The sequence below is a fragment of the Sarcophilus harrisii genome, chromosome 2 (assembly GCF_902635505.1).
Source record: "Sarcophilus harrisii chromosome 2, mSarHar1.11, whole genome shotgun sequence".
NCBI classification, from domain to species: Eukaryota; Metazoa; Chordata; class Mammalia; order Dasyuromorphia; family Dasyuridae; genus Sarcophilus; species Sarcophilus harrisii.
In genome coordinates, this window is record NC_045427.1 from 480,377,047 (window position 1) to 480,404,103 (window position 27,057).

A 27,057-nucleotide genomic window follows, 5' to 3' on the forward strand; every position below is an offset into this window, starting at 1 on the left:
GTCCCCTTCAACCCTGACATTCCAATGTTAGATGATGGGGGGAGAGGGGAATGGGAAGGAGGAGAGAAAGCAGGAATAAGGTTCTTATTGGAGTCACTCCTGCACTCTTTGTGCTTAAAACCAAGCCTTCCTTGGACATATGGTTAGCTCTCAGATACTCTGAGGTGAGAAGATTTGGGTAGCCTTTTCCAAGACTTCTACCTCAACTCTGACTTTCCCTTCCCCGAAATGTCCCTGAAGAAAAAAGCATAGCCATCGTATAATTGACTTTTTATTAAGATTATAAATTTAAACAAATAATCTGAACAGTTTTACCCGGTGATATACAATTTCATATGCACAAAATACAAGGATACAAACAAAGAGGGCAGTGAAGGGAATGTGTGTCAAACTAGCAACTTTTGGGTGAGGACACACAGTGTTGAGTGTGGCCTGTAAGACAGGCTGCCCAGAAACCCACCTTTTTACAACAAAAGGTCTTTAAACTAAACAAAAAAAAAATATTGATACATATCTTAAGACTACAGGACAGTACTCCTCACAAGACCAAAGGATGCTGGTTTTATGAAATCCGATTGAAGGTTCAAACCAGAACACTTAAACTTTAATAAACACACACACACCACATTTGACCAGAGACTTGGTTAAAAGAAAAAAAGTTCTAAGTCGACTACTTTTCCTGGCTTCCCCATGGAGGGTGAGGGAGGATGGATGAGTTACAGATCAAGGTGAAGGGATAAGTTTCCTCCCTTCCCTTATTGAATGAAAATTAAGTCCAAAGAAAAGGCCTTAGTGCTGTGCATGATGGGAAATGTAGTTTAGTTTGCATGCCCTCCAGCGGATTACCCCCCCCTCCCTCCCCAAACACAGTGTCCAGCTCATGGGAGGGTTCAAAGATTTCTGGAAAAGAACTAAGGTCGGAGAAGACTGAAGCCCCTCTGCTTATTTCCCCCAGAATTACGGTTGTAGAGGAAGGGAGGGAAGGAAGAAAGGTGTACACATAAAGATTGGGAGGGAGGGTGTTTTAAAAATAGCATTAAAAAGTTGAAATATTTTTATTTCTGCCTTCCTTTTGAAAATGCTTAGCGATCCACCTAGAGTCAAAGGCTGGCCAGGAATGGAAGCATAGACTAAATGGAAGCCTTCCTCAAAAGCTATTCCTCTTTCTCTAATTTTTCCTTTTTGGACCAAAATTTTTTTTTTTAGATTCACCTCTTACTCTTCCAGTACAGTTCCCTCAGCTGATTCTTGAATTCAGTTTAAAGAACTGACAGCTTTGATGTGGAATTGATCAGACACTAATCCTTCCAGGGATATGATAAATCTTCCCTCCATTTCTCCCTTAACTGGAGTGCCCCTAAGGGTAAGCCAGGCACTCCCCTTAACCGAGGTCAACACCAGAACCTAAGCAGAGTTTTTGGCCTCCGAGCAGAGCATGTAACCCATCTTTCCCCCCAAATTTCCTCTTACAGCAAGCAGCCCTCGCCTCACGTGGCTGCCTCCTCCACCGTTCACCATTGCAATCGATACAATTAAAAAGAGAAAGATAAACACAAAGAATATTTAAATAGGCGCTTTTTATCTCTGCAAAAATAAAGTCCAAGATCTTACATTTTTTATTTTACAATTTATAAAACATTAGCTGTCTTCCCTCCTCCCCCACAGAACACCCCGTAACTCCCCAGGCACCCCCTCCCCTCTTTCCCCCATTTCCCCTAGTCTTTTGTCTCCCACTGTTCCCGCACCCCTAACTGTGGCCGGGCACTGTCTACCCCAAGCTCCCCCGGTCCCTAGAAGGCCACGATGGCCCGAGTCCAGGCTCCCAGACTGGCCAGAGCCTGCTTGCTGCACAACTGCCCGTTCAGAGACTGCTCCGAGTCCGGCTGCCGGCTCACTAGCCCAGTGAATCCCGAGCCGAAAATGGAGATCAAGTTTGATATGTTGGAAGTGTCCGGGGACGACTCTGGGCAAAAGTCCTCAAAGCGGGCACGCTTGCAAGGGGTAAAAGGGGGCCCGCCCCCGGGGGGGTCTCCCCCCAGTTCCCCTCCCTCCTCCTCTTCCTCCTGTCCAGGGTAGTACTTGCGCTTGGTGCCTGGCAGCGCGGTCGGGGCCGGCACCGCGGGGCCCAGTCCCGGGGCGCCCTGCCCGCCGCCGCAGCAGCAGGGGCACTGCGCCGAAACGCAGCAGTCTTGGTGCAAGTAGCCGTTCTCCACTGTAGTCACCACGTGAGTGTCTAGGTCCAGGACGGTGGTCTGACTGCTACAGTGTAGACTTGCCCCCGCCACCGGGAGCGGGCTGCCACCGAAGTCCGAGGTGAGCGGGTATACGCCGCCCGGGGCGCAGCAACCACCGCTCCGGTAGAAGCCGGGGGAAGCAGGGGTGGAGGAAACAGCAGAAGAAGCAGCGACGGAAGAGGAAGAGGAAGGACTGGAGGAAGGGTCCCGGGTGCACAAGGCTGGAGGCGGCGGCGGCTGTTGTTGTGGGGAAGGGCTCGGCTGGAGCGCCAAGGTCTCCTCCCGGTGGTGCGCGCCGGGCAAGAGCGCAGCGCACACGGGCTCCAACAGCTCCCCAGCGCCCCCGCCTCCGCTAGCTCCTCCCGCGGGCGCCCCGGCGGCGCAGCTCCGGTGCTGCTGCAGCTGCTGCTGGTGGTGGAGGTGGAGCTGATGAAGCTGGTGTAGCTGCTGCCGGGCTCCCGGATCCCGTTCCTCCGGGTCCCCGGGAAGTTGGAGAGGACTGAACTCGGCCATTTCACCCGTGGAGCTCATCATCATGCCGCCGCCGCCGCCGCCGCCGCCGCCCGAGTACGGGTGCTGCTGCCGGCGGTAGAGTTCGGCGTAGCGCTCGCTCAGGTAGAGCTGCCGCGCGTTGCGGAGCACGTAGGAGACCAAGAGGTTCTTGTGCAGCTTAATGCCCCCGCGCTGGGTCCGCGAGCTGTGGATCTTCCGCAGAGAGATGGTGATGAGGCTCTGAGCGTCCAGGGCGCACTCCATACTCCTCCGGAGGGACTCAGCACCGCCAGCCGCCGCCGCCTCCTGCCACCGCCGGGCGCATAGACACGCACAGCACCGCGCGGCGCGGGCACCGGGGAGACTCGGCGGGGAGGGAGGCTGGAAGCGAGCGCGATGGGGGGCTTGGGGAGGGGTGGGAAGCCGTGGGCAAAGGGTGGGGACGGCTGCTCCCACGGCTCGCTGCAGCGATGGGGAAGGAGGAGGAAGAGGAAAGGGGAGTCTCCGTTCGTTCAGCGGGTAGACATCGCTCGGAGAGGCGCTGCCACCATCCCCACTGCGCGCCCCGTCCGAACCCGACCGCGCAAAGCAATGAGCCTTCGCCGGCCCCAACCCCCGCTATTTATCCGAACGCCAGCGCCCCGCCTCTCGCTCCCCAGGCCAACCAGGGCCCCAGTCGCGGTCGGAGTGACAGGGGCTGCCCGCCCCAGAGTCGTCTGTCCGTCCAATCAGACCAAGGCGGTTCCTTTGTCCTATTCAAATAACGAACGGACCCAGGGCCGCTGCCGGCGCCGCAGTCAGCGCTGCCTGGAATGTTCTCAGGAGAGAGGGCTGGGGAGCTGCCGGAGCCCGGAAGGGAACCTGCAGCTGCCCCTTACCCAGGACCGCGGTGGCTGTAAGAGACACACCCCCAACCCCTCCGTGCTCCTCCGGCTGCGAAAATAAACAAAGAGAAACAAAGCCAGTGCTGTTCTCCCCTGCCCTTCCGCGACACGGCCCTCCGGCTCCCCACGGAGGTGTACAGAGCCCTCACCTGCGCGACGGCTCCTCCCCTTCCCGACCGCTCAGCCTCACCTGCGGCAGGTGTGCTCGCGCGCCATTTCTCGCGTTCTCCTCGGAGCGGGCTCCCGCCCAGGAGCACGTGACCTGCCCTTGGGCGCTGCCTCTCTTGACACCTGCACAGGCTGAAGCTCCCGCAGGTTTGGGGTTCTCCCAAAGCTCTCCCAGCGTGGGGGGTGGGCTCAAGGCCTTCATCCAGTTTCTTCCCTGACTTCTCCCCCTTATTCCCGAGCCTCTGGACCTTCTCTTATCCCAAACGGCCTTTCCTGTGGCAGCCCCCATCGCTTCAGATCTCCCCAGGGGAGTTTCCTCCTCCCCTTCCCCTTCCTCTCAGATCCTATGCACCCACAGCCCATTTTCAGCCCTGACCCTTCCCATGAACTTGGACACATGAAGCTTTCATTTTATAAGGGATCATCCAAGCAGCCCAGGAAACAAAAGAGTTAAGAAAACAGGAGGACCTAACTTTGGTTCATAGTGAGAGAACCTGTCTTAGAGCTAAAAAAGACTTCGACAGAAAAGGAAACAGGAGCAGTGATGGTCTTCTGTGGACTGAGGTCCTATAGGTGCTTTAGGAAAGTTCCTCTTCCAGACCAGTGTCATTTTATGTCACTCAGAAGATAGAAGCCTTTTAAAGGTTTCCAGTTTGATAATTTTAGTCCCTAACATCTATTTATTACCTTAGTCTCCAATTTCTACTATTTCAGACAGTGACCTCTGAGAATCCATACTGAGAAGAGGCCTTCACCATTTTGCAAATGGGAAGAATTGAGACCCAGAGATTTAAAATCTTTTTAAACTTAATTGTTTTTGATTATATTTTAATTTCCCAACTCTCCCTTCCTTTCTCTCCCTCCCTCCCTCCCTTTCTTCTCTCTGTCTCAGTCTGTCTGTCTGTCTCTCTCTCTCACACACACATAATACTCAAAATAATTGGGTCATTCATGTTTTTTTTTTCTTTCCTTTTTTTGATTATAACTTTCTATTGACAGTACATATGCATAGACATTATCCCTTTCACTCACTTCTGTTTTGACTTTTCCATTCCCTCTCTTCACCCCCCTCCCCTAAATGGCAGGCAGTCTTATACATGTTAAATATATTATAGTATATCCTAGGTACAATACATGTGTGCAGAACGGAACAGTTCTCTTGTTGCACAGGAAGAATTGGATTCAGAAGGTAAAAATAACCTGAGAAGACAACAAAAATGGAAGTAGTCCATATTCATTTCCCAGTGTTCCTTCTCTGGGTGTAGCTGATTCCATCATTGATCAATTGGAACTGAATTAGATCTTCTCTTTGTTGAAGATATCCACTTCCATCAGAATACATTCTCATACAGTGTTGTTGGTGAAGTGTATAATGATCTCCTGGTCCTGCTCATTTCACTCAGCATCAGTTCATGTAAGTCTCTCCAAGTCTCTCTGTATTCATCCTGTTGGTCATTTCCTGTTGGTCAATAATATTCCATAACATTCATATACCACAATTTACCCAACCATTCTCCAACTGATGGGCATCCATTCATTTTCCAGTTTCTGGCCACAACAAACAGGGCTGCCACAAACATTCTTGCACATACAGGTCCCTTTCCCTTCTTTAAAATCTCTTTGGGATATAAGCCCGGTAGTAACACTGCTGGATCAAAGGGTATGCAAAGTTTGATAAGTTTTGGGACATAATTACATATTGCTCTACAGAATGGTTGGACTTGTTCACAACTCCACCAACAATACATCAGTGTCCCAGTTTTCCCATATTCCATTCATGGTTTTACTTTGAGCAATATTGCTGTTATTGTATACAATATTTTCTTGTTTCTGCTCTTCATTATTTCAAGCAAGCTTTTCCATTTCCCCCCTAAAATCATTTTTTACATACTTTTTTACAGGATTATCTTACAAGATTATTTTTGACAAGGGGTAAGTCAATGACATGAATTCAAGGGTATGCCATGTGTGAAATATTAGCCTTTCAACACAAACAGGCTAAGGGAATATCCTGAATTTTACTTAAAAGAGGTAGACAGAGACAAGAAAAAAGTATTTGGTGAGTCGATGGTCAGATTCCTTCATTTTCCAGTCTGTTTTTTACTCTCTGACAGAGCAATAAAAAGAGAGATATTAATTCAAAGTAGAAATTAAATGCCCAAGCTTAAATTCTTTTATCCCCAGAAGCAAATTATTCCTCAGCAAAGGTAATACTTTGTCCTCTTACTTTGAACTTAGGTTAGTTTCTTTTGTTTTCTCAGTTTTTTTAAACTTATGGTCTTCTAGCAGTTATATTTCATGCTAGTGAAACTTGCTCCTTAATTTGGACTTCTTCAATAACTGATTTACACTAGAGAAGGAGGGAGGGAGGAAATTCTCTAGGCTACCCCAGGAGGTAGCTCTGCTTTGGGGGCATCACCATGGTGTACCATAGAGACTTCCCATTTTAATCCAGTCTAATAATAAATTAGAATGATATGAATGATTTATGGATATAGATGAACATAAGGTAGATGTGCAGAAGTAAAACTTAAGGGGAAACATCATATTTGGATAGTGAGGGAGTTGGAAAGAAGAGCTAGAGAGAGAAGGGGAGGGAGAAAAAGGAGAGGAGAAACCATAGGTCCTCTTGAGACCTTGAGAAAGGCCTTATGCACTTGAGAAAGGGACACTCTGGTGTGGTGTGCAAAAAAATCATACAATGTACAAGTTGGTAGGGACCTTAGAATGTAGAATTTCCAAACTAGAAAGGACCATAAAATACAAAATTTCGAGTATTAGGGTTGTAAGGCATCTTTTAATCTAAAACTTAGAACATTGGAGGCACTCAGAATGTTGACTATGAGTGGTGAAAGGTGACTTAGAGGTCAGCTATACCAAAGTGCTCATTTTAGAGGTAAAGAAATCGAAACAGTTTCACTTGAATCCTAATCCAGTGTTCTTTTTACTATAAGATACTTCACATTGTGATGCACATAGAAATAAAAATATACTTTTACCTTCTTCCTTCTATCCAACCTATATCAGGGTTGAAATAGTATATTAACTATAACGATCCAAGACAATTTCAAAAGACTCATGATGAAAAAAATGCTATCCACCTTTAGAGAAAGAACAATGCTATTCACATCTAGAGTCTGGATTCAGATCCAAGTATACTGTTTTCATTTTCTTCCCTTTTTTTTGTGGTTTTCCATTTTTGTTCTGATTCTCCTTTTACAACATGGCTAATATGAAAATATGTTTAAAGTGATTGTACATGAATAACCTATATCAGATTGCTTGCCCTCTTAGAAAGAGGAGAGAGGGGGGAGGGAGAGAGAGAGAAAAAAAATTTTTTGGAACTCAAAATCTTGTAAAAGTGAATGTTGAAAACTATCTTTACATGTAATTGAAAAAAATAAAATACTATTAAGTTTGTGTGTGTGTATTATATTAACCCTCAAAACACTTCTGATAGGGTCAGATACACTTGTTTTATAGGTAGGATCATGGAGAAGCATAGGAAAAAAAAGTGAAAGCATTTGTTTAAGTTCTCCTAAAGTTGATCTACTAAGATGACTGGTACAGTGGAAATAGCATCGATGGGTTTGAATCCTGCTTCCATTATTTACTAATTATGGGAACCTGGACATGTCACTTCACCTTTCCAAACCTGTTTCCTTATATACAAAATGAAGATTACATACTTATAATACTACCTCAAAGTGTTAATGGGCAGAGAGTACTCTGTAAAACTTAGAATGCCATTTAAATGTAAATTATTATAAATATTGTTGGGTCCAGGGGCCAAAACTCAATTCTGAGTTACAGAGAATTCGTTCAGTTTTACAATCTGAAACAGTGAAACAGCTATAACTATATATTTCAGAAAATTTTAATTCACTTTTAAGTATATTCAAATAAAGTAGGAACAGAACAAAGATTTGAACCCAATAAGCATTTTGGCTTTCAGGTTAAGGTATTTTCTATCCAAAGGACTATGCTGTTTTCTTCCCCTTTTTCCATCTTTTTAAAAAAGAAAATCAGAGCAAATTCTCTATTTTTATCTTGAAGCTTCTGGAATTGAGTTAAGTGCTTGGGTAATTCTGGGCACATAGTAGGTACTCAATAAATAACTTTTTTTTTTTTTTTTTTTTTTTAGTAGAGTTGAACAGCACTAATCTTCCAGCTTCATTCTACGCTGATCCTGAAGTACTCCTTGTAGAGTTGTTGGGAGACTAATTCTGGCATCACTATTTTATTTTGCTTTTTTGGGAAGTTCTGACATGCTGCATCTCTGTCTTTTGATTTTGTGGAACAGATTTCCTTGTCTTGATTTCAGAGCAGAAAATCCATTCTGGTTCCTAGACCCTCCTTTCATCATCATCTCTTATTCTTGAGGATATGAAGGATATACAGTGCCCAGGCAAATGGAGCTGATTAAACAAGCACCTACATTTTGTAAGGTTTTTTGGGGGGGGTTGGATGGAGCTTGGGGATATAGTAAGGGCTGCCTTTCGTGTTGCCTTTTGTAAGAAAATACTTGCCTAAGCAGTATTTTTTTAAAGCTCTTAACTATTTGGATCCTTGCAGTGAATGATGGAAAAAATGGGTATGAGTAGAGTTTATCATCTCAGGATTATAGAATAAGGGAACTTTAGAAATGGAAAAGACCAGATTTTAGTCAACTCCATAATAAGAAGTCCAGGTGAGAAGGTATCTTCTAAAGTAAAAGGCAGAACTTGTTTATTTGGACTTCCTTTGGGGAATGAGGTTAACCTTTTAGGATACTTAGGTATCCTAAGAGAGGAAGGGTTGAGAAAATAGTATAGTATTCTAGTTTAATTCTCTCCTATTGATTTGGAGGCAGCTAGGTGGCTCAGTGAGTTGAATGCTGGACCTGTAGTCAGAATTTTGTGTCTACAAGTTCAAATTCTGCCACAGGCATTAGTATGTGACCCTGGACAAATCACTTAACCTGTTTGCCTTAATCCACTGGAGAATGAAATGGCAAACTACTTCAATGTGTTTGCCAGTAAAACGTCATACAGTCACAAAGAGAATGAATAACAAGAGTAAATTGGAGGAAGGTCAGCTGGACCTTTGAAGAAGAGTAGGATTTGGACAGAAAAGAAGAAGGACATTCTAGATAAAAAGGACAGAACCTAAGAGAGTCATCTAGTCTAGTTCTCTTATTTTCAGATAAAAAAACCAAATAGATGCTGAATAGGATAATGAAAAGAGTGATGCTCTTAAGAGACAGAAAGATTTGGATTAAAATCTCATCCTTCACAGTTACTACCTGTGTCACCCTGAGCAAATCACTACCTTTCAAAACATGTTTTCTCATCTATTAGAAGGAAGTAATAGCACTATTCACTGCAACTTCACATAGTCAATGAATAATTGTTGGTTGAATTATTAATGCCCAAAGTGCAAGAGAGGATGTGTCAGAGAGGATATGGGTGACCTATTCTAGGTGCTGACCAGCGTTCCCCAAATCAAATTCCCTGACTGATGACAGAGTTGTCAACTGAATTCTCATTCTGACAGCCTTATTGTGAAATCAAATAAAATAATATTTTTTCAAGCATTTTTCAAACTTGAAACACTATACAAATGCAATCATATTATTATTATCATTGTGAGTTGGAGATTGTTAGAACTCTATAGCCAAGGAAACCAAGGTCCAGAGAGTGGAAAATGGCTACTCCAAAGGCTCCTAGTGAATTGGTGACAGAGCCCAGAGTCTTCAACTCTCAATTTTCTCTAAATTCGGACCAGAGAAACAGACCTGTTCAGTTCCTGCACAGCAATGCCCTTACTTCTGCTATCCTTACAGAACCTTTTCTGATAACCGAGCAGATGGAAGGATGAAAAATTAGACTATTCTTTTTTAGCTCTGAGCTCCTTCTGCCTCTTCTACTCCCTACTGTGTCCCCTTGCAGTGTGACTGCACCTTTTGACAAAAGACAGCTCTTGCTCAGGTCCTTTGGAAACTGCTCTGTTGTCTACAGGGGTCACTGTTGAGGCCTCCTGCCTTTTTCAGCTTGAGCTCTCCACTTTCACAAATTTTGATTTGGGGACCAAAGCAAAAACCCAATATTATACTGTAATTAGGAGTAGGACTGACTGCTGATTGGAATTTGGAAATATATGAGAAGTGTGATTTGGGGGTCCTTGGGCAGCTCCCAGGGTAGATAGCACTCATCAGATTTTTTTCTAGCACTACCTGACAGACTTTAGGAGTTAATGATTCAACCAACAATTGTCCACTGAATGTCAGCTGTAGGCCTGGACCTTTGATAGGCACTGTGGGGAATTCAGGAGGAGGAGAAAATATGGTTTGTACACTAAAAGATGGAGAGGAAAACAGGGCATCACATTTTCTGTGGTTCTCTAGGGTCTAGAAGGACTGAAAAATCCATTTCTTTGTTCTCTTGTCTCCCTTCAGACCCAGAGCTCCAGACTGGGGGATAAAGAAAATCCTAAAAAAATTAGTTTCCTCTTTCAGGGAGCCTCACCCAACTTTCCCTTATACCTTGGAATCCATACTCCCCTCTGAAATCTGCTATGTATTATAGATACTATCCTATGTACTTTGTCTTCCTCGCTAGATAAAATAACTCAGGGCAGTGACCACATTTTGGACTTTTTTTTTTTTATGTTCCCGTAATCTCTAGCACTTAGCCCAGTATATAATAGAGCTATGGAATAAATGAATTTTAGGGAGTGGGGGAATGTGAAGGAAGTTCTCTAGAAAGTCTTCTCTTATTGTGATCTAATAGAAAAAGCCTGGCACTAGCATTCAGGAGAACAGAGTTGTTGCCCCAGCTTTGCTATTCCCTGGCTGAATTGTTTTAATCAAGTGAATCACATCTTTGGGTATCTATGTTTAAATGAACAGTAGTAGTTCTAATAGAGATGTAATACCTGCTTTGCCTTTCTAGAAGGGTTGTAGTAAAGATCAAATGGAAATGCCTTGAAAATTTCATAAATAGGTTATTATTAAAGTGAAGAGAGCTTTCCATTTATTGAATACATACATACCCATACATTATATATAGACAAGTTTATAGACTTTATCTATCTATCTATCTATGTATCTATGTATCTATGTATCTATCTATCTATCTACTTACCTACCTACCTACCTACCTACCTATCCTAATTTCACTAGGAGGTATCAGATTTTCCAGTTGTCCAGCCTGGGAAAGGTTAATCCAGTTTGGCAAGAGTTAATCTCTGAATGTATCTGAAGAGTGGGAGGGAGAGGGTGGAGTTAGGGGAGGGAAAGGAGGGTATCCATGCTTCCTGACTAAGAATTCTTATAACTCACTTAGTAGAGACCTTTGCTCCCAATACAGTGAGATACCAGAGCCTAGGTCTACGATAGTTTTAGCGAGCAACCTCTCCTCACGTGAAATCCTAATGCTGCTACTCTTTGGAAGGGGAAAGGCTCTTCCCCCTCCCTTTACTCGGTGAAGGAAACAGTCTCCCCACTTAGTACTTATTCCTTCCTACCTCATTCCCAGACATTCCATCTCATGGCTCTGGCATTCTCTCTGGCTGTCCCCCATGTGGGGAAAGCTCTCCTTTCTTATCACCTCCTGGCTTATCCCAATTAAAGTTCCACCATCTACAGAAAACCTTCCCCAACCCTTCTTAATTCTAGTGTTTACCTCTGTTAATTATTTCCTTTATATCCTAGGTTGTATACAGCTTATTTGTATATTTGTTTGCTTATTGTCTTCTCCATTACATTGTGAGCTCTCTGAGGGCAGGGGCTCTTTTGCTTCTCTTTGTATCCCCAACACTTAGCCCAGGGCCTGGCATAGATGGGCAGTAGGCATTTTATAAATATGCTTGTTGACCGAATTGGATTTTCTTTAGATTATATTGGACCCAGATAAGGAGATAAAAGAGGAAACTTTGGGATGAATTTGGCTATTGTAGATGTGGATTGTGAAGATGTACCTCAATAAAGGTTTTCTCTTGGTTTAATCAGCTAGAATTCACCATTTCATAGAATCAGAGATTTAGAGTTAGAAGGGACCTTTAAAAGTATCTAGTCTAATTCCCTCATTTTACAATTGAGAAAACTGAGAATGAATAGTTAAGTACCAAAGTCACACAAGGACAGGAATGATTGGAACCCCCAGTGCCCTTTCCAATAGATTGCTTCCCTCTGTCTTGATCTGTCTACACAAACTCTTAATACTTGTTACACCATTTAGCACTTGACTCCATCCTCTTCTCCTCCTGTCTGGCTTTCCCTAACAATTCAATACATAAACCCTTGTTAATAATACTACCACCTTTGGTTTGTGTGGTGCTTTTAAATATTGTATTACATTTGAGTATCACAATAGCCTTGCAAAAGGGTCAGAGGAAATATTATTATGCTTATTTTACAAAGAAAGAAACAAACTTTAAAAACTGATTAAAAAAAAAAACAAACAAACCAGTAGCTTGCCTAAGGTGACACAAATCAATGGCAGAAGACTCAGATTTTTATCATGGTGCACTGGAAAGCTGAAGGTCAAGCAGGACCAGGCTCAGTCCCTTCTATGAACTAATATTAATGTTCATATTTCCATAGTACTTTGAGGTTTACAAAGGTACTTTCTGTGATGACTGCTTATTTTAAAATCAGCTGGAGTCAGGAATTCAGGTTAAGGAAAAATCTTCAGCCTTTATTCTCAGTAGAGGTGAAGAAGGATCGGAGGTGAAGGGGGATCAGAGATAAAGGGGGGGATCACGATCACAATGTGTGCTGCTGCAACAGGAAGCCAGCCAGCAGTCTCTCCTCTCCTCTCTTCCTCCCCTCTGCCTCCACCCACCAGAATCGTCATTTCCTATACAACACATCAGGACTTGCACAGAGAATGGGCAGGGGCCATTCTTTCTCCAAGCATGTATATTAATAGAGTATGGTCCAATTACTATTTAGCCTCATGTGCTTGGGACCTTAGTGCATCAGCTCGAGCTTCAGCCCATTACAACTTTCCTCCTAACAACCCTATGAAATAAACAATCCAACATTACTCTTTGTTTGCATGTGAGGAAACTGAGGACCAGAGAAACTATGACTTGCTCAGTTCACACAACTAATAAGTGTCAGCACTAGGATTTGAATTCAGCTCTTTTCACTCCAAGACTACTTTCCATTACATCCTGCTGTTTCCCTTTTTGAATTGATTTTTTTAAAATATAAATACTTATTGATAAATGTCTTAGAACCCCACCTTGCCTGATTGCCTGATCTGGCCAACATTGTAGCCTGGAAGGAAATTCTGATATAACCCTATAGCTCTTGCCCTGGGTCTGCAGAAGAGGCTTTAAAAAACCCTGTGGTTTTCTTTCTCCTAGTGGAAGAATAGCTTCTGCCAATTGGGGAGGGGGGCAGGCTGAATTGCTGCCAGGTTTTTCTTAAAAAGGACAGAGATTCGGCTGCAGTCCTAGAAAGTCCAGTCTTCTTATTCTAATCCTGCTTCTTGTCCCTCTGGATACCTCCTCTATAAAACTGGGGCTGTCTGGGACTCTGGAGAGAGGAAGAATTCCCAGAGAGTAAGTCTGTGAAAGCCCTTCAGGATCTCAGGATCTTAGTCTCTGCATTCGAAGCATCTTCAATTCTAAGCTAGCTAAAGAGGTTGTTTTCATCCCTTGTTTATGAGTTTATTTATCTCTCTCATCTTTGATTCCTTCTTCTATTCCACCACCCCCCATCCCTTTAGTCAGTTCTGCCAACCAGACCTTTCACTCAAGCCCAGTGCACTCCTCTCCTCACTCCTCCCACTCTACCCTAGCACCCACCCTAGATCCCCTTTCTCTGATCCAAATACTCTTGCAATCTGTTCTAATGCTGGAAAGCATCAAGATGTTTTGTAGTCCCATCAGTCTCTCCCTAAGTTGCGAATTTTTAATGTTGCTTACACAATACAAAGCAGGGATTTTGTCGTTGTTTTGAGAGTTTTATTTATTATTATTATTTTTTATCTTTGGTTTTGTTTGTGTGACAGTCCAGTGAGTAACAATTTAGCAGTCTCTATTTTATACCTCTGGGCAGATTTTTTTTTTTTTTTTTTTAAACAATTCCTGTTAGGATTTCACTTCCACAATTTTCTATAGGCCTCATGGTCTAGAGGGATGGAAGCTAGTAAGCAGACTAGTCATTAATAGCTCCTTGAATTGCAAAAAATGTTTTCTTAGGACTTTTTTTGTATAATAATTATTTGGAACTTTTCTTATTAGCTTAGTAAATTGTGGGCCACATTTAGGACAGGACCCAGTCATCTTTTATCTTTTTCTCTCATTACCTTTTCCTTGGATTTGCTTTCTTTGCCTCTTTCCCTTTTTGCCTCTCCCTTCCCCTTTGCACAACTGCAAAATAATCTTCCTAAGGTACAGCTCTATCTGTGTCACTTTCTTGCTAAAAATCCTTTAGAGGTTCCCAATTGCCTATGGAATAAAATTTAAGACCTTTCCATAATATGGCTCCAACCTTCCTTTCTAACCTTCCTACACTACTTCCTCTTATGTGATCAATGTTCTAGTCAAACTGTCATCTTCCATATTCCCTGCCCCTATTCTGTCTTTTCCTGCCTCCATGCATTCATTCCAAAAGAAATTCATTTCATCTATTCCTAAAAGACACCTCTCCTTCCTTCTATTTCTTGGGGTGTTTGTTTGTTTGTTTGTTTATCACATCCTACCTTGCATTATGCTTTTTCTTGCATATAAACCATAGTCCTCTCCTCATTGAAGTGTCCCTTCCAGGTAGGACTTGTTTTGATTTTCAACCTTATATCTCTTGTACAGAGCCCTGAACATATCAGACACTCAATAAACATTTGTTAAATTGGATTGAAAAGGGAATTGGTATTAATTAGCCAGGATCATATATTTTCCAAAGAAAGGGAATGAGAAGGGATCAGATCGAAAGGCAGGGTATAAATTTGGGCCAAGGGCTGGGGGGTTGCATTGCCCACACAGTTGTCTTGGGGGATCCCAAGAGATTATTCTAGATATAATGCTGATCCTTTTCCTCTCATCCTATCTCTCAATCCCCAGAAACTGGTCAATGGTAGAAAAAAAAAAAAGCCCTACATCTCTTAGATATGCAATCTCTCATTAATTCTTCTCTACCAATTTACTTTTGCTATGGATCTGGGTTCTCATCAGTGTGAACAGTAGTGCAGGTCACCACCCATCTATGTCTTCTGAACCTTTGTAGCTCTTGACTGTCTTCTCTGGGTTAAGTGGACCACAGAAAGGTCCATTCAAGGTAGTGGAGGCCTTCCTTAACCAACTCCTTACCTTACAACCTAACCTTAACTAACTCCAGTAGAGTACATGGGCTAACTACTGGCTAACCCTCACTCTTCACACCTGGCCAGCCAGACAACCTCATTCCTTTCTTCACTAATATATTTCATACTACTTATCCTGCACGATTCTATATTGGTGATATGCTGCAGCCTCTTTATGGCCACTAAGCATCCCTTCCCAGCCCTCTATATAATCTGTAGCTTTAATCCTTTGGAGGCTTTGGCATTTCATGCTGTATAAGACATCTAGCATCACTGGAAGATAGCATGTCTATCACAGAATATAGCATGCTGGTCTTGAAAAGACATGTCTTTGATTTAGGGAGAAGCTTTGAGTTGTTAAAAGCCCAGTGCATTTTTCTCAAATGCAATGTATCCCGGCCCATTATCCTCCTTCTTCTCTTCAATTGTGGTCCAATTCCCTGTCCATCTGCAATTTCTGTCCGGCATATATCAATGAGCCAGCTCTATGGGATGTTCTTGCAATTGAATATCATAGTCTGTAAAATAAACATCCTCCATTCACTTGTTTATTTTTTTTTCTGTGTGACTAGTTATGTGAAATTCTTTTGAATTATTATGTATCTGGTTAAGGAGAGTTTGATACTATTGGCCCACTGTTCTCCACATGCAGTAGTTGAGAGTCTTCCCATTTTATGGGAATTCTTCCTCCATTAAGTCACTCCACTGGATAAGGTCCAGGAGAATGACAAACACCTTGAAGTAGCATACATCTGACTTCATATTTATAATCAGAGGGCTGTTGAATCAAGTTATTTCTGTTGTTACATCTTTCCTATAGTTGATCATTAAATCCTGCATCAATGTCAAAGTCACTTGTGTGGCTCTATCTTTCTTCTTTCCTTTCTTTTTATTTTCTCATCAGAAATATACATCCCAGCTCAACAAACATTAATTTATCAAGTATTTATCAAAGGTTTATTCTGTGCAAAGTCCTGCCAATTTTTATTCACATCAGATAAGGAGATCTCAGTGAAACTGAATGGCACAAAATAGATATGTCTCCAGATACTTTGGAAATACATTCCTTAAGCCAGACCCCAGTATTGGTTGATATAACATGATTTTCTAATACCTCATAGGCAAAGTTCTTTTATTCACCTTCTGCAAGCAAAGTCAAGCTTCAGAACTTGAAGCTCCATGTTTCTGAGGCTTAGATAACTCAAGAAAGACAGGCTCAAAATTAATTAGTGGTACTCCTCTTCCTGGGCAGAGGAGCTACCCTCAGTAATAGACAGTGGTGACAAAGGCAGAGGAGAGCAAAACCAGATATGTACTCTGATTTAGTGGCCAGAGGAAGAGAGAATTTGGAGATGAATAGAATCTTTGTGAGCTAATGGGAAGTCCATTCAACAAACAGTTATTAGTTACCCACTATATATATTGGTCACTATAGTAGAGGAGGGAAGATAAAGATAAAATTATATAGTTATTGTCTTCAAGGAGCTTCAGTTTATTAGGGAAGATGAGGAGTCCATATATAACATAAAATAAAAAAGCCAGTGAAACTCGAGTATGGCAAGAACCCGACTAAAATGTAAATTTGAAAATGTTTAACAAAATAAACAAAAATACAATCCGATATAAATGATGTTAATTTATGTTTTTCTAGATCAATATGTGGAAGAGATCTTTTTCTATTTGAATTTACCAATACTGGATTTTAAAGCACCTTGATTTTGGAACCTAAAGATCTGAATCTGACTTCTGAATTCTGCTATTTATATTTGATGTAATCTTGGTCAAAGTTGATCACTTCTGTAAGATTCACTTTCCCTATTTATAAAATGAGAAGGAGTTAGACTAACTAACTTCAAATTTCCCGTTGGCTTCTAAATTCTATTAACTTGTACCATGTACTCTCCTTTTGATAGTTTGAAAATTCTATGTTTTCTTCTTGGGTTTTGTGCCTTCTTGGTTATATTTTCCCATAAACCGTTGATAGAAGTTTTACTCACCAAGGTGGAAGCATTCCATTTATTCTTTTAGTTGGACCAGAACTGTCCACACAATGGACAGCAATGGCAATTAAACATTAAGAATAATAAAAGGAGGTCCCTTTCATATGCCATAGGAAATTTAAGGAGGGGAAAATCCATTTCTGTATGAAGTGGGAAGGGTTCAAAGGAGGAGGTAGACCTGAGTTCCTTGAACTAAGTGGAGACCACCACAGTGAGTGGTAGAGGTCCTCGAACTCTGGATTTTAGGGCATGTGTTGGAGACTTTCTTGAGATTAAGCTGGAGAGGCTGGTTAGAGCCATATTGAAGCATATTTTGGATGCTAGGCTAAGAAAAATGATACTGGATGTTGCATTCTGACTAAAGATTTTGTTCAACTCATTCAGTATTCCTTTCTGAGGTGTTACTGACAGATCTAACCTCTGCTTAAAACAGCTGCAGTGACAGAGAGTTAATAATATCACATGCATCTGGTAAGCTCTTTGAGGGCATCTCTATACCTGCATCCCATCCCCACCAATGCCTAGTTTAGGGCCTTTCACATAGTAGATACAAGTAATTATGTACTGAGTTGCTATTAATTGTTGGAAAAATAAAATTTCTTTTATTTCTGGTAACTTCAAATACCTATTTTAGATTTCATCCATCCCAAATCCCAATTTCTTTTTCCTCTTTAGGAGAACATATCAAATTCTTCCCATCCTCATCTAATATATGATAGTCTCTCTCTTTTTTTTTTTTTTTTTTTTTTTTTCTGTCTAGGATTATGTTTCCATTTCTGTGACCTGGAAGGGGAAGCCGGGGACATTTCTTTTTTGTGAAATCAAATAAATTTGGATTTAGATGGTTTTCATTGCTGCCTGGATAATAGTCAGAGATGGGTATTCATAGGACTTCATGGCTGACAGAACTGGATCAGAGTGGAATTTGGCCTAATATGCCCCGTTAATGACTAAGACTGGGACTTTTGAGAACCAAGTGTCCACACAGATCTTGATGTTGTAAAAAGGCATAAAGATATTAGAGGAGGGATGAATTCCAGGGAAACCCCCCACCCCAACCCAATCAAATTTAGTTTTGATCATGGAAGAAGTTAACAAATGAGTTAACACGACATGAGCTTTATTTCTGAAGATTTTTAAAAGGAGGTAGGACTGAAACCTAGAAATCATTCTTATGAGGTAACAATGTGGAGATGACTCCCCAAAACCTGAGTTTCCTGAAGTTTCTATATTTTGGAATTACTGTCTACACATACAAATGCTCTTGAACTAGGTTTAGTCTAAGAGAACTCAGGCACTAGGTAAGCAGAAAAGGCATTTGAAGAAAATGTCCCCTATTTCAGTGCTGTTGAGACTCCTGCTTCTGGATAGAATGGTCCCAGAAAAAGAGAGAATTGGTCAGTTGATGGTTTCTATAAACAGGCAATAGCTATATTTGACTATCAGAAGTAGTGTTGACTAAAAATGAATGTAGAACTGGGAATGGGGCAATATAATTTCTTTTTTTTTTCATTGTCTTTTTTTAAAAAAATTTAATAGCTTTTTTATTTACAAGTTATATGCATGGGTAATTTTATAGCATTGACAATTGCCAAACCTTTTGTTCCAATTTTTACCCTCCTTCCCTCTACCCCCTCCCCTAGATGGCAGGATGACCAATACATGTTAAATATATTAAAGTATAAATTAAATACAAAATAAGTATACATATCCAAACCATTATTTTGCTGTATAAAAAGAATCAGACTCTGAAATAGGCAATATAATTTCTAATCCTGGTCCAGTCTCAGGCCTTTGCTTTGCCTCAGTTTTTCTGACAAATGGGGACAATAATGTCTGTTCCCTTACCTAGATCAATAATTTAAAGACACACACACACACAAACACACATGTATTTTGTCAGAATTAATGAGATAATAAGTGGGAAGTGATTGAGGACCCTTGGGAAGGAATATATGACCTGAAGTACTTCAACTTATACATACTTAATAAATTCTTTTTGATTGATTAATTGATTGAAAATTGGCAGATCTCTCTTCTTCTCATGGCATTGCTACCTACAGGTAGCTTTGTGATGGGTAAGACATCTTTATTTTTCGAGCTTAGTATTCAGATGTCTTTTGCAAAACAAAATTTCTGTCTGCTACCTTGTTTGCAGAGCTCAGGTTTTGCTTTTATTTTTTTAAAAAAATACAAATGCTTATAGCGGCAAGATTTTGTAACCCAGGTAAATAAGTGGTAATTGTTCCTTTCTATTGCCCATTCCCCGCTTTTCCCCGTATCAGACCCGTATAAGTAACTTTGAAAACTATGGTGGACTTAAAAAAAAAAGCTAAAATTGAAACCTGCTAGATCTATTTTTCCTCCTATAATTTTTGACTTTCCTGAAGTCAAAAATTATAGGAGGTTACGGTCAGATCTCTCCTGCAGGATTTGTTATAATAAATGTGAATGAATCCCTCAAATAAGAGGATAAAGTAGAAGGCTTAGCTAATTAATATTTGACTCATGTTGTGTATGTTTAGGAGTAGTTGTTGGGAGGACTATTTTCTGGGTTTTTTGGGGGTTTCTCCTCACTCTCACATTCTTCTCTAGCAATTACTTCACTGGGTTGCCCTTTTTGGTAATAAAATTTGCATTAAAAATTATACTAGGGATCCCTTCTGGGGCAGTAAGCTTAAAAAAATTCCTTTTCTATCTAGAGTCATATCCATTTTCTTCAATGTCATTGGTTTTTAAGGAGTGGGAATATCATCCTTGAAGAAGAAGGAAACAAGAATCTTTGTGATCTGTAGGCTGCTGACTTTCTTAAGATTCTAAAATCTCAGAATCTCCAATAATCATAAGATCATAGATGTATAATTTGAAGGGACTTTAGAGATAGATAGTCTAACATCCTAATTTTACAAATGAAGAAATCAGGGCCTAAAGAGATTATGTAACTTGCCCAAAATCACAAAGGTAGTAGGTAACAGAGTGGGGATTTACACAGGTATTATGCAATCTCCCTTGATAACCCGTATTTGTTCACAATTCAATTCAATAGGCATTTATTAAGTGTCTACTGTGAGCCAGACACTGGGTCCCACCACTAAAGAAATATGTTGTAGAATTTCTGTGCTATAAAAAAACTTGCAAAGACTCACATGAACTGATGCAAAGTGATCAGAACGAGAACATTGTACACTGTAATAGCAATATTGTATAATGATCAACTATAAATCACTTAGTTCTTCTCATCAAAATAATATTTAAGACAATTTCAAAGAATTTATGAGGAAAAATGTTATCCATCTCCAGAGAAAGAACCGATGGGAATTTGAATGTAGATCAAAGCTTTATTTTTTCTATCTTCTTTTTTTTGTTTTGTTTTGTTTGTGTTTTCTTTTGCAACATGGCTAATATAGAAATATGTTTTGTATGACTACACATGTATAGCCTATATCAAGGTACTTGCTGTCTTAAAGAGGGGAGAAGATAAGGAAGGAGGGAATTTGGAACCCCAAAATTATAAAAAAGCTCATTAAAATTGTTTTTACATGCAATTAAAAAATTAAAAAAATAATCTCTCACTATGGAGTAGAGCGCCTTCCTACTTTCCTCTTTTCCCTCCCATCTAAGAAATAATGAAATTGATTATTCATTTTTCCTTAATCTATATTAATAATAATAAAGGTAGGTATATGGATTAAATCTATAATTTAATTAGTGTTGGGAACTTCCAGGCAAGAAAACTCCCTCTTATCAATGCAGGTCACCATTTTCTTTGTAACTTATAGTCTTAGAGAGTCTCAGAGCACTGAGAAATTACATGACTTATTCAAGGTCTCATAGCCACAGATGTGGTACTTGAACCCAGCTTTTCCTGATTTGCAGATGGGGTCTCTGACATTGGGATACACTACCTAAAAATGGTAATAATATCTAGTATTCATATAGTGTTTTCAATTTTACAAATTGATCTTATTTCTTCATTGAATCAAAGTGTTCAGGGAATACAGCATAATGGCAAACGTGTTACCAGCCCTGGGTTCTTTCTTACCCTGGTTGTGCTATGAACCAGCCAAGTGACTTCTGCAAGTTATTTTCTTTTTCTAAGGGGTCAGTTTTCTCATCTGTCAAATGAGGGGGTTTGACCAGACAGTCCCTAAGGTCTAGCAGTCTATGATTTTGTGAATGTCTAACCTGGGAGAAAGTCTCTGAAAATGAGTTCTAGAGACTCAGAGTGATGAGAGGGTCTTAGAATTTCTCTGGTCCAGCCTCACACCAGAGATTTGCAAGGTTTGCTGTTCAGTTTTCAGTTTCTATCAGAATAACTTTACCATCCTTAATTTGTACCTTCCTGCTTTGAAGGGGGAGTGTGAGGATTCCCATTTCTGTCCCTGGAGTACCTGGGGCTCCAGGGAGGAAGCAAGCATCACAAATGAATGCCCAGCAGGGAAGTGGGGCTATCTTTGGAACATAATACTGTCTAATGGCTAGCTTGAGGCACTCGGAGTCAGAGATTCTTGGCTTCTCTTTCCAGTTCTATTTCTGACTTACTGTGGGACCTTGGAGAAGCCTCATCTTCCTTTGTGCCTCCAGCCTCCATCTGTATTCCATGTTCTCTTCTATAAAATGTGAGTTAAGGAGACAGAATACGAAGCAACTGGCACTACTGAATGATCTGGAGCATGTTGACTGTCTTCATCTTCTTTCTGGGTTAGGCAGCAAGTTACCACTTTCCCTGGTGACTTTTTTATTTTTCTTTCAATAAAATGGGTATTTTTGTCTGATCATCAGAAGGATCTCTCTATCTCTGAGTACTTCAGCAGGCCAGCATTTTTGTTCCGGCTTGATTTTCTTCTCTTCCCTATCTCTATCCTTTAATTAATCAGTTTAACTTTCATTTTCCTCTACTATTGAATCACTTTCCATTTGTTTTATCCTGGCTTAACACTTTGTCAAATCCAAACCACCATCTACCTCCTCTGTACCTACAAATTAGTCTAGAAATGAGAAATGCTGAATAGAACTGGAGGGAGGCTTGAAACTGTGCTGATTGAAAATGGTCTAATATCAGCTGGGCCCTCACTACAGCAAGGCAATCCTTTTGCTGCACCTAATGGATTTTTTATCTAGTGGTTGTTTTCTAATATCTTTTCTCTCCTCAAGTCTCTTGCACCCACTCATCTCATAGCTAAGAATCTCTCCTATTTTACTAAGATAATAGGTATAAAAAAGAGGCTTTTCACTGAGCTCCCTCTTCATCCCTTTGACATCGTGCCCTACTCTCTCCTCCCTTCTTCCAGTCTCTGATAACCAAGATGGTTCTTTTCTCTGCCAAGGTCAACCCTCTACATGTGTTCTTGATCTTATTCCTTCCTATGTTACTCAGCAAACTACCCCCACAATCATTCCTTTTCTTTTCTTTTCACTCTCTCCCTACATATTAGTTCCTTCCCTAATGCCTACAAACACAACAAGCCCCTCCATCCCATAAGAAATCTATCTTCAAGCAATCATTCTGAGCCAAACTCCTAGAAAATACTACCTTCATTTGCTGCTTCAATTCCTTATTTCTTTTCAACTCTTTGCCATCTGTGGTCCTCAGTGGTCCCCTAAAACGGCTTTCTCAAAGTTATCCATGATCCCTTAACTGCCGAGTCTGATCACCTTTTCTTAATTCTCAGCTTTCTTGAATTCTTTCTGTAGCGTTTTGATCCTGTTGACCTTTTGCTCCTGGGTACCCCCTCCCCTCTGGGTTTATGTGATATGGCTCTCTCTGGAATCCCTACCTGTCTGTTTCCTTTGTTAGATCATTATCCACATCCAGCCCTCAAATATAGGTGTGCTTGTGCCCTCTCTCTCCATATGCTCTATCTTGGTGACTTTGCCACTAGACCAGTCCTTCACTTTATAGTTAAAGGGGAATAAGTGATGAGCCCATATAGGTTTAATTGTCTCTATGCTGATAACTCTCAGATCTAAACATTCAAACATAGTTTCTCTCCCGAGAGCCAGAACTGTATCATGAACTACTGAACATTTTGAATTGAATATCTCATAAGACTTTTCAAACTTAACATGTCCAAAATGGAACACATCATCTTCCCTCCTTTCCCAAACCTATTTCTTTTATGAAATTCCCTTTTAATGTTGAGGGTACCACCATTCTTCCAGCTACCAAGGTTCAAACTCTTAGTGTCTTCTTTGACTCCTCACTCACTCTCATTCATCCCACATCAATCAGTTGCCAAATCTTGTTCCTATCTCCACAACATCTTTCACTTTTGTCCCCTTCTCTCCACTCATATTGTTACCACCCTAGTTCAGGCTTCTATCACTTTTTAACTGAAAATTTATGGTAGCCTCTTAACTAGTTTCTCCCTATTCCAGTCCATCTTCTACACAGATTTGAGTGATTTTCTTCAACCTCAGGATCTACTATGTTACTCTCTTATTCATTAAACTCTAGTGACTTCCTATTTCTCTTAGCATCAAACAAAAACTCTGTTTAAAATGTAAAGTTCTTTATAACCTGGCTTCATCTTACACTTCTAGCCTTATCACATATTACTTTCCTTCCTGTACTCTGAAGCTTTCTTAATGTTCCTCATTCAAACCCTCTATCTCCCATATCAATAACTTCCACTGGTTGTTCTCTATACCTGAAATGTAATTCCTCCTGACTTTTGCCTCTCAGAATCTCTAATGTCTTCCAAGGCTCTGCTCATTTGTCAATTCTTACATGAATGAAGTCTTCCTGATCCTTTTTTTTTTTCTTTAGCTACTGGTACCTTTTCCTCAAAATTATCTCACGCTTTTTTTTTTTTTTTTTTTTAATATGTCTTAGGAGAGACTGAAAGCTTTTTGAAGGCAGGGATGTTTCACTTTTAAGCTAAACAAGATAAAAGTAAAGATTAAAAAAAATTAAACTACATAATAGTAGGTGCTTAATAAATATTGATTTATTGATTGAGGCAATCATAGACTTTTAGGACTGGAAAGAACCTTATGCAGTGATGGTACACCAAAGATTTAGCCAAAATCTTATAAAATCATCGTTGAATACTAGAAGAGAATCTTTAATTTGAGACCCACTTTAATTCATTGAATTCCATTTCATAAAAGCCTGAAAGGGTTAATAAAAAGTAACTTCTGCATTTGTATAATGGTTTATGTTTTTCAAAACTTTCTCACCCAACATAATCTCATTTGCTAACCAACAGTAACTACCAACAAAATAGAGAGGGAGCAAGTGGTGTCTTTTCTATTTGACTGATGAGGAAAAACTGAAAAACAGATTACAGGAGGAAGCCCTCTTGGGGTTCTTGGGGTATCTTGGGGAATATTGGCAAAGATACTGGAATATTTCTTTTTCCAGTTCATTTTATAGATATGGAAACTGAGGCAAATAGGGTTAAATGACTTGCCTAGGATTACACAACTTGGAAGTACCTGAGGTAAGATTTGAATTAAATTGAGTCTTCCTTGTCTCTAGGCCAAATACTCTATCCAATACACTATCAATTTGCTCTTTGACATTACTAGTACTACAATCCAGGTCTCCTATTTCATTTCCATTACACCATGCTGTCTTCCAAAGTGCCTTTCTCTCAGTGAGTAAATTAAGGTGAATAACAAATGTCTACCATATGTTTCTCATAATTTGGAATCCATATTCTGAGGGGAAGAAGGTATGTATATGTAGATCTTAGGCAGGGCACTCAGAGGCTACTGCTCATCTCATTAGATATTTATTTATCCTAGAGGCAGAGGGAACAGAACCCTGCTTGGACTAGAATAATATCCCTTCTTGACATAACTTAGGCTGTTTCGGATTTTATCTCATTTGGCACAGTTTTTCCTCCCTATAAAAAACATATACTTTTCTTTAGTTAGAAGGGACGTATATGAGGGTGAATAGATGTGTATATTGATAACCACTTACTGAGTACTTCTTGTGGTAGATGTCCTTTCTACCCTTATGGAGCTTATAGTCTAACAGAAAAAGATGTGAGTCACCTGCATAAGAAGCAATTATGACTGGTGTGAATATGAGAACCTTATTTTTATGACACAAAATCCATCATCACCATCCATCAAACATTTTGTAATAATAATAGCTTCTATGTGTAGAATATAGATAGTAAGAGCCAAAAAAGGCCAAGACTATTTTATTTTTAAAAATGGAGCCAGAATTCAAGAATTTGCATGTCATCCTTAAATGGAGGCCATGCTATTCTCCGTATGCTTCCACTTTTAGTTTTGTGCTGACAAAGTGGGCACAGACACCATTTAATTTTATTTCCTTTTACAGTCAAAGAAACTAGAGCCTAGGAAAGGGAAGGGACTGGTCCAGGTTACATGGTTAGCAAGTAGCATTACCTAATTTGATTATTTTGAGAGTCTTTATTGTATGGAGTATCATGTGAAACTCTAGGAATAAAAACAAATTTCTGGCTATACTAGCTTGTGGTCTTTTCCTCAAAACCCTCCTTTGGATTCCATGATTTCTATGGCAACCCACTTTCACACAACTTGTCATGTTGAAAACCTTGGGGTTATCTTTGACTTTTTCAATCAGCACATTCTAGGCACTGGGGATACAAAGATTGAGAAAAAAATTTTTTTTGTAGGAAGCCTACATTCTTTTGGGTTTAGAAATGTCACTCTCAGATAGCTGGAAAATTCTGCAGGTTCAGTGTCAGAACTACAGTTTTCCCTTTGTCCTGAGATTTATGTCCCTGGTATTTTGCTGCTGACTTTAGACTTTGCTAGAAGCTGGACCTTCATGGCAGCTGGGTGGTGCAGTGGATAGAGCACTAGCCCTTAAGTCAGGAAGACCTGAGTTCAAATCTAGTCTCAGACACTTAACACTTCCTAGCTATGTGACCCTGGGCAAGTCACTTAACCCCAATTGCCTCAGCAAAAAAAAAAAGAAAAAGAAAAGAAAAAAAGAAAAAGCTAGATCTGAGAGCTTCAGGATTTTTGTCTGGAGACCTTGGAACTTTCAGTGCTTCTAAAGTGGTCTGTCATGTTTGGGAACTTACTTCTGAACTTGTTCCATGCATAGGGCCCTTGACCTCTTTGCATCCTAAAAGGTCACTCCTAGATTAAAGTCTTCTCCTTAGTCTTCCTTGGACATATTCCCCAGAACAGGGTAGTGAGAAATAAAATCTGCCACTTAGAACTTATTCCTTCATGCTGCACAAGGATAGCTCCCTCTGCTTTGATTTTGAGACCTCTTCTATACAGTTTCTCCTTGCTCAGAGTTGTCTGTTCCTGGCTAACTCCTCTCTCTAGTGTCTGTAGACCTTTTTGTCTATTTGGATCTGGGTTGGAAATATGACTCGCTGTGATTTTTTCTTGGATTTTCTAATCACAATTTTGTTTGGTGCCTCTTCTAGGTCTCTTTGGAGGAGTTGTGGGGGAGGGGAAATTACTGTATTTCTTCCTGCTATTCTACCATTTTGCCTCTCTTTCTCCCAGTTTCAAAGATGGAGAGACTCAGACATAAAGAAGGGAAACATTAATCATCACCAGAAACATTTCATTCTTGTGTCACACCCAATTTCTCCAATGAGGTGTAACTACCTTGTTTTCTGTTTTATAACCCTTTAAAAAAAAATTAATCTGACAAGCACATATGTAGACTTATTAACAGCTTCTCCAACATTTGCCATTTTCCTTTGTAAGGTTCCTTTTAGCTTTGACATTTTATATTCTGACATTCTATGTTCTAACATCCCATTCTGTACTAAAACATCTATGAGGTATGAATTTATAAGGTGGGGTTTTCATACCTGTATAAACTGGCAAATAAGAAAGATTTAGTCTGTTTCCTGAGTGTAGCCAACCTGAATTGTTAGAGGTCACTGTTATTAGATTAGATTAGATATTAGTATTTCTGGGGACCTGGATATGACCATTTTGGGTTTAGATTTGCAGATTCAATCATGTCAAACAGCTACCCAATAATGTAAATAACACTCACATTTAT

General features: G+C 40.4%; 1 protein-coding gene across 1 annotated transcript; it reads right to left on the reverse strand.

Annotated features, from left to right (window-relative positions):
* Positions 1–253: 253 nt before the first annotated feature.
* On the reverse strand, positions 254–3,014 carry IER5L (immediate early response 5 like). The gene has a single exon (XM_031954792.1). It carries the CDS (start codon positions 2,988–2,990, stop codon positions 1,791–1,793), a length of 1,200 nt encoding a protein of 399 aa, XP_031810652.1. The 5' UTR covers positions 2,991–3,014; the 3' UTR covers positions 254–1,790.
* Between the last annotated feature and the right edge of the window lie 24,043 nt (positions 3,015–27,057).

What these genes read in the sequence shown, in the direction of transcription:
- IER5L (XM_031954792.1), bottom strand. Translation starts at nt 2,990, where the DNA reads ATGGAGTGCGCCCTGGACGCTCAGAGCCTCATCACCATCTCTCTGCGG.